General features: G+C 41.1%; 1 protein-coding gene across 5 annotated transcripts in view; it reads left to right on the top strand.

Moving 5' to 3' along the window:
- The first annotated feature begins 10023 nt into the window (after positions 1 to 10023).
- Vps50 (VPS50 subunit of EARP/GARPII complex) overlaps positions 10024 to 13590 on the top strand; it is a 106465-nt gene continuing 102898 nt past the window's right edge. For all 5 annotated transcript variants that reach the window (XR_010045361.1, XM_063242698.1, XM_063242697.1 and 2 more), the window contains exon 1: positions 10024 to 10185. Coding sequence is in view for 4 of the 5 variants with exons in the window: in XM_063242698.1 (XP_063098768.1) it covers positions 10153 to 10185 (33 nt within the window). In the remaining variant the exon portion in view is untranslated. The remainder of the gene's footprint in view (positions 10186 to 13590) is intronic.

The following is a 13590-nucleotide window of genomic DNA, read 5'->3' as shown; positions in this document are numbered from 1 at the left end:
AGATTTGTTGTAGCACCTAGCACTCAACCTCAATTTGTTTGATTAGATATTTATTTTTACTTCTGAGTTCCTCAAATAGAAATATTGAATTTCTGGACCCTTGGAATACAAGCATAGTGCTTTACTAGCATTTTTGTCAAGATGTTTACCTCTAATTAAACTTCAGATGCTCTTTGGCTATGCCTTCTGATTCACATGGGATAGGTAAGAAATGCACATAACTTTAAAAGTTAGGTTGCATAAAGTACAGTGTGGATTTAAATGGCACTGGTATCACAGTTGTCCCAACACAGTAGAGATCAATATTGATCTCCAATTTCTCCTATCAGATATTTCCTTTGTATTGTTTTCCAACTAACTTAAGGCTCATTTTTTAGGTCCTTGGCAAAATGAAAGAAATAAAACAATGTGCATTTTCCCTAATGTTAAATGTACTTAATTTGACTGTTTTTATGATTTTTCCTGTTTCTTCTGATGCAGAAATTTTTTATAACACCAAGTGATGGTTGATGTTGTATAAATAAATCAATAGCATGATGAACTATACTTGTGATCTTTTCCTGTCATAATATACAGTAAAAAATTTACAATGCCTGTGGGACACAGTTTAAGGAAGTGTTCAGTGGCATAAACAGGACAAGGCGCCCTCTACTGGTAGGTTGGTACAAGTAAATTCTTAACTGCAGTAGTAATTTCTGAATTCAGGATGTTTACACAGGAAGTTATATAAACAATGTTAAAATTTAAATTCAAGAGTTTTTACACAATTCTTAAAAATATTTGGAAGTGTTTTATCAGTATAAGAAATTTACCAGCAATATCTTGCATCACACTTGGAACCTATTTAGGAAGCTCTGCTCTATTATAACTTACCAGGATAAAGGGACTTATGGCCTTCTCATTTACTTAGTTATGTTTGCCTTTAAAATGAAGTGACTGATTAACCTGAAACAATCTATATCCATGGTGATCAAATTGCAAACAACGCAAGGAGCCACTGGGATAGTGTGTGTGTTTGCACTGGTATATGAATATATACACAGTATCATGCAGGTGAGTTCGTGCATTCGTGTGTGCGTATGTGCGTGCATTGAGAGGGCAGGGCTTTTGTTACCTTCCAGGTCACACTAAGTTTATAATCTAGTTTATTTAAACTGTAAGGTTGGTCTTGCTTTATACAGCTACAAGAAATTTCCAACACTCAGTCTTCAGTTCACATTCACTGAATATTTTGAAATGGCAAAAACAGTGGGAGGGAGGTTGTGAAATGCCACAGTCCACGAAGAATAGTGAGATTTATGTAAGAACTGGGGGAAAAAAGCTTTCTTGTTGTAATTAGAACCTAGAAAGGCTCTATCTGCGCCTGTGAAGCTCTGCTAGGCTCAGCGTGGTGCCTGCCCAACATAGCAATGGGTCCTAGAGGGACAGTGTATTCCTCCAATGTTCACTTCCGTGTTCTTCTAAATTGAAACTGAACTTCCGGCTTCTCGCGCGCAAGCTAACATTCCCGGAATCAACTGTCAATACATGATTCTTCCCGCCCCTTCAAACTCCACCCTCTGTCAAACCAAATAAAAGCCTGCTGCATCATTGTCTGCCTTGGAAGGATCTTGCACTCTTCTGCAGCCCTTCCTGCAATAAAGGCCTTTTCTCCTTTTTCTGCTCTTGCTTCTCTGCTGCACCTAGGAAAAGCCTAACATCTACTAGAGGTGGCTATCTTATACACCTGTGTATGTGCTAGTGCTCATGTATGTATATAATGCTGCTTTCCACAATAACTAGCTCTATCTTTTGTGGTTGCTAGCTGAAATGTAGCAACATCTTTCCTCTGAGCACCTAACCATGTCACTGCTTTGCTTCAGAGCTATTCTATTTGCTCAGGAAGCATAGTCAGACTGTCCCAGAGGGGCCTACTGATAAGAGTTATTTCCAAAAGATGAAAAATATTAACAAAAGATGAGAAATATAAAATAAAAAGCGGCCTTTATTCTGAGAACACGGAGAGAGATGACCGGCAACCCCACCGCTGGCGTCCGGCGATCTCTCCGGTGGACACTTGGCGTGGGGGCCTGTAAATAGCCTCGGTTTGGGGTGGAACCTAAGGCGGGCATTAGGGATACACAGGTAGCCCATTGGTCCTAGGTTTGGCGCCATATGTAAATTCCCAGGGGCGGGAAGATGGCGTCACAGGTAACTTCCTAGGGGCAGGGCAAGATGGGGCTTCCTGCTTCCGGTTGTGGCTTTCCTGGCTACAGTGTCCTGTCTGGGCCAAAACCTTTCATATCCCGTCTTATGGTTATTATTATGAAAAGGGGCGAAGATTTCTCTCTTTAACTACTTCCTGCTGGCAAAGGGCGCTGTTCTGGAGCCTAGGGGAGTCGACAGGATGAAGGTTGATGCCCAGGTAGACGCTGCTGCCAGGTGTTTTAGCCAGGACAACTTCACTGGTGAATGCACGTATGTCACACTGGAAAAACAAAGAGACAAAATGTTATGAGGAGACATGGCACTGTCATATTTAAGGACCCAGGTGAGGTAGAAGGAAAGGTGCCTTTGATTTAGACTTATCATTCTATCAGGACCATGTTGAGGTAGAAACATTTCCACGGTAAGGCAGAATTCTGAAAATTAAACGTGGGGTTAGGAGGAGTGGAGTTATGAGAGGTGCTTACTCCCCCATCTGAAAGCATAAAAGTTAAGACGGTAGGTTGGTGAGGCTTGTCTCTGGTATGCATGATGTTGCAGTCTGTAGGCAATACTGTTAAAGAGTCCTGCTGTAAAAATGATCATTAATAGAATGTAAGAAATTGGGAACCAAAATGAATAACAAAACATGACTTAGCCCGTTAACTGTGGCTGCAAGGCCTTTGTGAGACGGAGACGGGTAGGCGACAGAAGATGAGGTGACCACTCAGAATGATCAGATTTAGGGCTGGAAGGGCACCTCTTAGCCTGAGTGATGTGAAACCAGAATGGCAGTCTAGCAACTTTGATTTAAGCATGGGTCGCTGCAACTTGGTTGTAGTCCTTGGAATGATTTGCTGTAACAGAACTTTAGCAAGTATGAGAAAGGCTTTTATGTATCCTGAAAAAGTATAAACCAAGTGAGAAGATAAAAATGTATCTGAGAGTCTTGACCAGGGTACCTGAGAAATTGGTGAATAAGATAGGAAGGGTGGTGGTCTATATCACTGAGGAAGGGTCCACCAGTGACAACAGGTGGAAGCTGTTGAGGCCTCAGTGTGTCTAAGTCAGCCTGTATAAAAGGCATTTTAAGATTTAGGACTGGGACCTGCACAAAATAGGCCCTGTTTGTAAATGGCATAGGTTGACCATCAATACCCCATGATAGAGATTGAGGACTTAATATAGCAGCCTGAATACTCAGGAAGAACTCTGTATATATGGCCTCTATGTCCACAAATATAGAGAATGTCTTACCTGAGACTGTAGTGCGACTTGGAATCTGAGACGGACACCTTAAAGGGGGCTGTTGTTGCCCTGAACTTCCTCAGTCTTCAGCAGCGATTTTCTGTCGGTGACGAATCTGGCAGTGTCAACATTTCCTATGAGGGCTATTACTTAGGATGACTTACCCACTCTCTGGTGGCTAGGACAGTCCAGTAGCCCTGGAGTAAGGTCTCAAAGAATGCCAGGATGGGGCGTTCTGTTGCCCAATGTCTTCTGCTGCATTTGAGCATGGTCCATGGAGGGGCCAGGCAGCTCCACCTTGTGTAGGTTTACCTGTCTCAGAACTCCAAGTGTCACAAGTGTTAAAATATAAAAAACCATATTAAGATCTCTATAAGGTTTGAAGGTCAAGTTTTGCCTTTTTTGTTTGGGATTTGGACTATAGTAGAATTAAGTAAGTATGCAGGAATTTAATATTGGCATTTTGGATTAGAGAGCAGGCTTTATCTGGATGGCATACCGCTTTTTTTATAGGGTGACACGTAGAATTAACAAAAAAGCTTTAGTCTGCCAAACAAGGCTTTAATGGAAACGTTTTGCAGTAAAGGTTTAGCAATCTTATGAATAAATCTATCAAAACTGATCTAATACTGTCAAATTCTGAACACATTTACTTTTAAAGTTGTTATTTGCAGTAGTATGAACCAAGACAAATAAAATAAAACTTTGAAGAAAACCCTTGTCTTGAAATAGAGCTAGTGGTTCCCAGCAAAAAGGAATTTATAACCTTAGTTGTTAAACAGGAGATTGGTGAAGGCTTTGATTGATAAACAAGTCTGGTAAAATTATCAGGTGGCCAATAATCTTGATTAAATGGTTTGAGAATTGTAATAAAAAAGCATCTTTTGAGTGGAACCAAATTGTAAAAAAAAGCATGCCTGAGCAGAGCCGCTGAGCTGCTGTTTTGCGGCATGCCGGCAGAGCACGCCCAGTGGGTGGGGCAAGCACTGGGATGTAGCGCGCAGGGGCGGGCTCGGACTGCCCCCGGAAACGTGTGTAAGGTGGCAGCGGCGACGACGGCGCATGGGGGAGAGAGGGGCTGGGATGGCGCATGGGGGAGGGGCTGGGAGGCGGCCTGACACAGTGCGCAAAGCTGGAACTGTTTGCAGAGCTCGAGGATTAGAAAGCCAATTTAGGAACACAACTCGGTTTTGATTAGCCTCCTGGACCTATTTTAAAAGTTTGTTATAGTTAGTATGTTTGACCTGCTCTGGCACAGCTATAGGCCCAGAGTCATTATAAACGTCCTTAAAATGTAAATCATAACAATTAGTAATGAATTTAAATTGCTGGATATAATTCTGTGGGTCAACAGAGAGGCTACCTAATTTAAGGGTAAGCTGGGATAGATCAGAAAGGGAAAAAGGCACATGGATGTTAACAAGTCTCTCGGGGCCAGCTTGCTCCCGAAGTGGAAGCAGAGCCTGAGGAGAAGATTCCAGAGCAGAGGGCCATTGAGCAGCTATCCTTCCGGTAGGCACATGTGAGCAATCATCTGTAGAGCGGCTACAGAGCTGCTGCCGGTCACCCTGGGAAACATGAGCAGATGGCGTCTCACTGTGTGCCTTGCAGCTAGAGGACTGCTGTCGGCAGCACAATGAAGCGTCATGTGCACTGCAACAGGGCGGCTGTTGTAGTTCACAAGAGGAGCCACAAGGAGACGCCTGTTGACAGTGAGGGTCCTAGAAACATGGCGGCGCCCTGTCACGTGACCCGAAACATGGCGGCGCCTGGGAACATGGCAGCGCCCTGTCGCCATGTGGCCCTCCTGAACATGGCGGCGCCATGCCACGTGGCAGAGGGTTGCAACATGGCGACTGTTCCCCGCGCAGGCTGGAACAATCTCGCGGCCTGCTGGAAGGACATAGCGACCGAGACCTAGTATGGTGGGTGGGTGGTGAGAATGCTTTTGGGGATACAGAATTCTCAGGAGAGGAAGTCAGAGACTTCGGGGAAGTGCTAACAGAGAGATCAGAGCCGCTGGGAGAGATATGGGTCCCTGGAGACGGAGGGGGAGAGGATTGAACATCGGGAGATAACTGCGACACAGAGGGATTAGAGCTGCTGGGAGAGTTATGGGTCCTGGAAGGTGGAGAGGGAGAGGATCGCACAGCGGGAGGTATCTGCAACGGAGAGGGATTAGAGCTGCTGAGAGAATCAGGCATAGGGGGAGGAGAGAGCGGTCCGGCGGGAGGTAATGGCAGGGAACGAGTTTGGTGGTAGGCAGGCGGCGGCTGGGAAAACAACAGAGGGCAGGACGGAAAAGTTTGCGGCGCAGTAGACTTAGCTAAAAGTATCTCAGCTGGAGCACAAGACTTAATGAGAGATGGGCGTGTTCTCAGAATAAGAAAGGCTTGGACATAAGGGAGTTCTAATAACTTGTTGCCAGCTTGACAAAAATCATACAAGTTCCTGAGAATGCAGGGGTCAAATGTTCCTTGCTGAGGCCAAGGCTTGCCGATAAGCGGGTAGGTTGGCCAGACCTCCTGGCAGTAAAAAGTTAGTTGTTTAGTTTTTATGGTACCTTTAATTTTTAGAGTACGTAAATTGGAAATTAGGCATTGTAAAGGCGTCTTTTGGGAGTTAGAAAATTCGTTCCCCATGACTGATTCAGGCAAGAAAAAAACCGGAGGTCCAGAACAAGTCGTCACTTATTTGTGGTACCACGCGGCGGCTACGGTTCCAAACCGTAAACTCCAGTCGTCACTGAGAGATTTAGGAATGGAGTCTACGTGGGGTCAGTAACAGTTTTGCCCGTGAAAGCGCAAGGCTTTAAGGGAAATGAGGCATTCTTTCAGTGTGGGCGGTCCCAAAAATCTCTGCTTTGGGCTATCCGAACCCAAAGAACGTGAGAGATTTTGTGGGCGCAGGTTTGCCCAGAAAGAACCCTGCCCTGGGTGGTCCTAAGGACGTGAAAATGTACAGACCCACGCAGACGGGGAGAACATTCCACTGGGGCTGCCCAGTGCGAAAAGTTCCCCAGGGGAGTGCTCACCTGAAATCAGTCGGCCGATGCGGAGTGCAGGTGGCTGGCGACAGGAATGTCTCGGGAGAGGAAAAAGCTCGGGATTAATCCAGGATGTTATCTGGTTATCGGCGAGGAAACTCTGGGTATGTGGCCCAAGAGTCAGTTGCCTGCCGATCGAGTCACGGCACCAAATGATAGAGTTATTTCCAAAAGATGAAAAATATTAACAAAAGATGAGAAATATAAAATAAAAAGCAGCCTTTATTCTGAGAACACGGAGAGAGATGACCGGCACCCCACCACTGGCGTCCGGCGATCTCTCCGGCGGACACTCGGCGTGGGGGCCTGTAAATAGCCTCGGTTTGGGGTGGAACCTAAGGCGGGCATTAGGGATACACAGGTAGCCCATTGGTCCTAGGTTTGGCGCCATATGTAAATTCCCAGGGGCGGGAAGATGGCGCCACAGGTAACTTCCTAGGGGCAGGGCAAGATGGGGCTTCCTGCTTCTGGTTGTGGCTTTCCTGGCTACAGTGTCCTGTCTGGGCCAAAACCTTTCACCTACGTTTTCCATCATGTTTGTATTTACAGAATGACAAGAATATTTTGGCATTTTCCTAATTGCCCTAGGACTTCAGTTCATGTTTGAGCTTTGAAAGGCTCCTCCTGTTTCAGCCATCAGAAACATGCCCTTATGCTACTAAACTGCTAATGCCATTATCCAGAATAAGATGATCTTGCTTAACTCTGATCTGTAATATTCCAATCTGCAAAAACTGCTCAGGCTATCCTTTTCAAGGGACTATTATTTATGAAGGTTTCCATAAGACTTGATCTCAGGCCATATAAACTTTCTACTAGTTTTACTGGACTACTATTGATAACAATAAATCATATCAATTGCAAAATGGGAATGAAATAATATATTCCATTGTTTCAAACACGGTTACACTGGGCACTTTTATATAGTAAAAGGGTATGTTGATAGTTTACTTAACATCAAAAATCTACTACCTGTGTTTTCAGTATTTTACTTATGGCTTTTGGGTTGTCCAATTCTTAGGCTCACAAAAAGTAAATTAAAATGTAGAATATTACAGTAAAAATTTTAATGTTTTCCAGAGTCGCACAGCTATGAGAATAACTCACTTTTCTAACTTTGGGCAATAAGATAAAACAAATACACTGGATTAAAACAACAACAACAACAACAAAGCTTTTTAGGATCACTCTTTTTGTAGTTGTGTGTATGAGGGAAAAAATTCTGGAACTGAATCTAGGTTCTGGTTCTGGATCAAGCTCTAGTGAAATATATGGATTATATGCCTTGTATAGATAAATATTCTCATTGCTAAAGAATGGATGTGAAGTGCTGGTCTGCTTATAAGATTCACTGAAGATCTGAAACCAACAACTGGAAAGAAAATAGTAACAGTAGCATACTCTTCAAGTGAATCTGAATAGTCACATTGGAGAACTACTGAAATTAGATTGCGCCTAAGATGTGATTTTTCAACTGTGCTTGAGATCACAACCATACCTTACAAATGCACTTAATACTGTATAGTGTTGCCTTGTGCCCCCAAATCAAAAATATTTATTGAATTAGGTTTTATTTTATATGCCATTATGGTTGGCAGTTTCTATGTCTTCTGATGCTTTCAGAAATTTTCAACATTGCATATTTTCACACAACAAAAATAGTCTAAGATTAGATCAGATAAAGAATGAACTAGAATTGCCCTAGAGTGAATGAGTTTTTTTTGGTGGTGGTGGTACTGGAAATTGAACCTACAGGCACTTTACCACAGAGATATATCCCCATCCTTTAAATTTTGTTTTATTTTCAGACAGTCTTCTTAAATCATGCAGGTGGGACTTGAACTTGAGATTCTTCTGACTCAGTTTCTCAAATGCTGGGGGCCAGATTTTTTTGGTGGGGGTTCCTGGGGGATGGAACTGAGTGATGCTCTACCACTGAGGTACATCTCCAATCATTTATTTATTTATAATTTTGGGAGAGAGTGTTGTTAAATTGATAAATTGCCCAGGTTGGCTTGAATTTGTGTGATCCTGGTGTCTCAACCTCCCAGTATTCTGGGATTACAGTTGCATGCCATCAGGCACTACTGGAACTTTTTTTATGAGGTTAGAAATAACAGAATAAAGGATATATATATGTAAATGCATAATTTCAAAAGGAATTTCTAAGTACAGAAACAATGACAGCAGTATGTTCAAGGTAGTCTGTTCGAGCAGAAAACTGGGCAGAATTATGAGTGGTATCTCATAATGACTGGGCACTCTACAATTTATAAATTATATTCACTTACATCATCTCATTTTATCCTTACGAAATCCTATGTCAAATATTACAACTTCTTTTGTAAACTGCTTTTTAATAAACTTCCTTTAATAAGTCTGAGAGCTCAAATAGAATTTAAGATTTGAAAATAGCTTTTATATCAACATTATAAACTTTAGTCATTTGTAAACCACCTTTATTATTCTTAACCCTATTTGACTGCCCCTAGTTTTGCTTAAAGAATATTTTTCATAAGATTAACATGATTTAACATTTTTATTTATTCTATGTAGTATTTTTGAAGTCATATGCTTGTTATATCTTTCCTTAAGAGGCATTAAAATAAATGCCAATTAAAGATGTCATTTGTATCATGCTTTAGGACGCTTCAGTACAGAACATGAAGCCCTTTCTTAATGCATCTGAACAATCAGTTCTTCCATTTTTGCTTGCTCATTTGGGGTAATCTTAGTCAAGTTCCTTAACTTTTCTCTACCTGCTTCATTATTTTTAACGTGGAGATAATAGTAATAACCTTAGGATGCTCACGTAGACAAATGAGATGTTAGACGTAAAGTTGTTAGTCGAGTTCCTCTTACTCAGCAAGCTTTCAATAATATCAACTACTGTCAGGTCTGTATATTTTTTTATAGTCTCATAATTTTAAAATCTTTAAAAATAGAGTCCCCAAAGACTTTTCTATTATTTAACTAAACTGCTAAAATGAAAGGACTTCAAAGTGAAGTGTATATGCATTATTATTGCTATATTTTTTGTCCCAACTTGCCTTCGGAATTATAGGAAGTAATCACACAGATGGAGGTCAATCAAAATTCTGTCGTTTTAGGGCTTTTGCAAGGATGCCAAGAACAAAGGGAGAAGTATCTTGGCCAGAAGCCTCTTGGCAACCTCGACCCTGCCTTTCTTCAGGTCTAGCCTACAAACACGTGGACAGTGCCAACTTTTCAGGTCACCTAGTGGAAAATGCCCTTTCCTGAGGGCGTCCACTTTTGTGTTTGTCTCAAATTCTGCCGCCCCGCCCTTTAGAACACACCAATTTGGTTTTTGCCTCTTTAGTACTTGTGGATTAGTTCAATGCTCGGTTACCTACTACTGTGGTTTTAGCACCGGTGAAGGAGCTCTTTCAATAAAATTTGTAGGGCTAAGCCAGACACCCGCGGCTTTGCTTGCTGGAAAATGTAGTTCTCGGGCTGCCTTTTTTTCTTATGGTACCAGCCAGCGGCTGAAGGAAGACTACAGCTCCCAGCATGCTTAGGGAAAGGCAGGCTGACCCGAGCGGCGGCTTCACGTGACCACCCACTATGGCTGCCATGTGTTAGGACCCGCGGTGTGGTGGCTCGGTGTGATTTGTTAGCTCCTTGTAGTAGTGTACTCGCCTCACGATTTCGACATGCAAAAAATCAAATCTCTCATGACCCGACAGGTAAGTCCTGGTGCCTGAAGCGAGGATTTTTTTTTTCATCTAGGCCGGGAGAGAAGCCGGGATGTTCTTTCCCCAGGCACTGTGGGCGGAGACCTAAGTTATGGGTGGGGGCGAAAGTCAAGACCCCAGGTTGCTGCGGTGCACCTGGTAGACACGCCAGAGCTGCCTTAGTGGGATCACTGACCTGGTGGGTAGCGCCGTCCTACCCACCAAGTTCTTCAGACAAGGTCAACGAGGGAGTCAGACTATTTTTCGCTCCCCTTTTTTCCAGCTTGCCAGGACAGCCCAAATTGTCTCACAGAGTCCCCTGCATTCTAGTTGGCTGTCGTTTGTGAGGAGTTGGCCTGGAAAGAGAAATAGGGTCGGTACAATAAAGAGAATGGGGAAAAATTTTTAAAGAGCGGATGATCTGAGGACAGAATTTGCAACGTTGTGAGCTTGGGCAGATTTCCAAACCTTGTAGCTTTGTTTCCGGATGTGAAAATGAGAATAATCATTATTCTTTGTACACTGTATCTTACAATTCTGTTAGAAATGCAACTTTTAAAAAATTGTCCTTGTCATGGCAAAATAATGGTCTCTTTGACCAGAACAATAATTCATTAATAAGAACTTTTAAAATAACTTTAATAAAAACGAAACATAATTTAGATGCGAATTGTAAATCATTGTGGTTTTGAGAAGTTGGGAGAATATGGACGAAAATCCCTTAGTGAAAAGTTCAGTTGGGATTTCTTTTCTTTCTTTCTTTTTTTTTGTTTAAAAAAAGAACACAAATTCTTAAACTTTTGTTTGAGAGTTCAGAGTTGTAGAGATATCTAGACAGATTAAATGATTTCTGATGAACAATATACAAATGATCTCTGCGTGATTATTTTGATTTTGCCAATTACATTGTTGATGTCATGAAAATATTAAAATTCTATATACAATAAAAAGATTTAAGTGGGTAGTAACATTTAGCAGTCGTTAATATTTTTTTGAGTACTAGTGCAGTGTTTCATATTACTTCTTATTTGAGAATAAATTAGGATCCTGCAATAGCTGTGTGACTTTGGGCAAATTAATCTTTTTAAGCGTCTGGTTTCACACCTTTAAAATAGGTATTATAATGTGTTTCTCATTATACATTACTTTCTCAATGTACATTATACTATCATTATACAATAATTTTTAATTGTACATTATACTATTAGTCAGTTGGCTTTGTACTGCCAATTTGAACTTCTGTTCACCAGCTGAGTTTGTGCTCACACATTTGTCTGCTATATGTGTAAGTCATCATTGCCTTAGTCAAGAGCTGTGGTTGGTTTGTCGCTTGTGAATCTTCCATTGTAAAATTGACTAGAAGAGTTAAAAATATGAAATTACTGATACCAATGATAATAAGTTTATGTCACCTAAATGTAATGAAATTGTGCTGGAAATGTAATTCTTAATCCTCAATTAGATGTGTATTGAATATGAATTGAATCTGTTTAATTGGACTGGCAAAATCTGAACAATATGTGCAAACAGCTTTTTATATAAGCTTTTTACAAACAGCTTTTGACAGCTTATGTAAAAAGTGGAGTAAAATTAGTTTTACACAAATTTTTAAAGTCATCCTAATTATATATTTTTTATGACTTTCACATGGTTCATTATTACATTAACAATGTACTTTATGTTGAGTTAATGTAGAGAGATTCAAAATGAAGAGATTTGTTTTTGGCATTTTGGCTTTCCTAGCATCTTTGTTTGCAAAAAAGTGAGGAGAGAGGGCTTTGTTAGCTCTATTTAGATGAGATCTGTTATTGGTCGTCTTCATTTGCCGGCCTCTGTACTTTCAATTCATTCAAGAAGTTGAATGCAGCTGTGTGTGCCAGGCACTGTTCTAAGTTTGGGGGATGCAACAGTCAACAAAATAGACAAATGCTAAGGCTGACGTGATGATAAATACTTTAGAGGAAAAGAGGATAAACAGTCTTAAGAATTGTTGGCAATTTGGAACCGTTTGTAATTTTAGATAGGGTTGTTCGTAGAAGACCTCATTGAGAAGATAATAAAAAAAGCCCAGAAGGAGTTGAGCAAGGGAAACATGTGGGTGTCAGTGGAAGAAAAAAACAAATATAGAGGCCCTGAGGCAGGAGCGTATTTGAGAAATAGCAGGGGGCCAGTAAAGGTGGAGTACAGCGGGTGAGGAGGAAAGTAGTGGGGCTGAGGGAAGGAAGCAGGATCATGGAGAACCTTATAGGTTATAACAAGGCTCGGGACTGAGTTAAATGGCAAGCAAAAGTCATGTGTAATCTGACTTGAAGAGAGATGTAATCTGAACTAAAACTTTAAAAAGACCATTCTCAGCTATGTTTTAAGAATAGATTGAAGGAAGAAAAGAACAAAAACATGGAGGCCAACAAGAAACTTGCTACAGTAGTCCAAGGGAAAAAAGTTGTGGGCCTTGCTGGGGATGCAAGTGGCTGAAAGGTTGAGAAGAGGCTGGATTGTGAATATATCATAAATGTAGAGTTAGCAGGATTCTGGAAGGATTGGATTTGGGCTGGGAGGAAAAAAGAAGCATCAAGAACACATAATTCCAAATGGTGTGGCCTCCATAATGGGGAGAATGAAATTGCTCATTACTGGCCTGAAGATTTGCCTCTACATTCTAGATAAAACTGAGGGAGGAGCACATTGAGTGAAGATAGTTTTTTGAATCTTTCATTCAAAAGCCTATTAGATATTTCAGTGGAGAAATAAATAGCCTAATAGTCTGATTTTTTTTTTGGGAAAAGTTGAGTTACAGATAAAACTTGGAATTATAAGCATATTGATAGCAAAAAAAAAGTTATCAGCAGAGTAAGTATGTGAAGGATCCAAGGATGAAGCTTGAGAATTCAGTGTTAAAAGATCAGGGAGAAGAGGTTAATTCTTTGAAGAAGAATAAGAAGTAACATCCAGTAAGGTAAGAATAATGAAACAGTTAATGTTCCCTGCATCACAGATTGCAATTTGCATATAGCGGAAACTCAATGAATAATTATTGAATGAATATTTGATAAAGGAAGTGATCAGGAAGAGTGGGTCCTAGAAGCCAACTAAAGGATTTTAAAACGAGGAGCGACTAGTAGCATTGAAAGCTACAGATTTTGGGACTGAGCAGATTGAGGATTGGTAGTGACTCACAATAGTACTTTCCATTAAATGGGGAAGGAGATAACTGGAGGGTTCAAGAGAATATAGCTAGAGAAGTTGGAGACTGATTGTAAATTGTCTTGAGCTTTGCTAAATAAAGAAAACAGATCATTGCAGGTGCTCCTTTTGATTTGGTAGGACATAAATTACATAGCTCATAAATAGAAAGTGAGGATTCATATAGCTAGTACACTGAGGTAGTTTGGAAGGTTAATCTGACAAGAACAAAGC

The sequence above is a fragment of the Cavia porcellus genome, unplaced genomic scaffold (assembly GCF_034190915.1).
Source record: "Cavia porcellus strain 051 isolate PalLab524CR breed Dunkin Hartley unplaced genomic scaffold, mCavPor4.1 scaffold_2, whole genome shotgun sequence".
NCBI lineage: Eukaryota > Metazoa > Chordata > Mammalia > Rodentia > Caviidae > Cavia > Cavia porcellus.
Note: the sequence above shows the minus strand (reverse complement) of the source record. Positions and strands in the feature narration are given on the sequence as shown.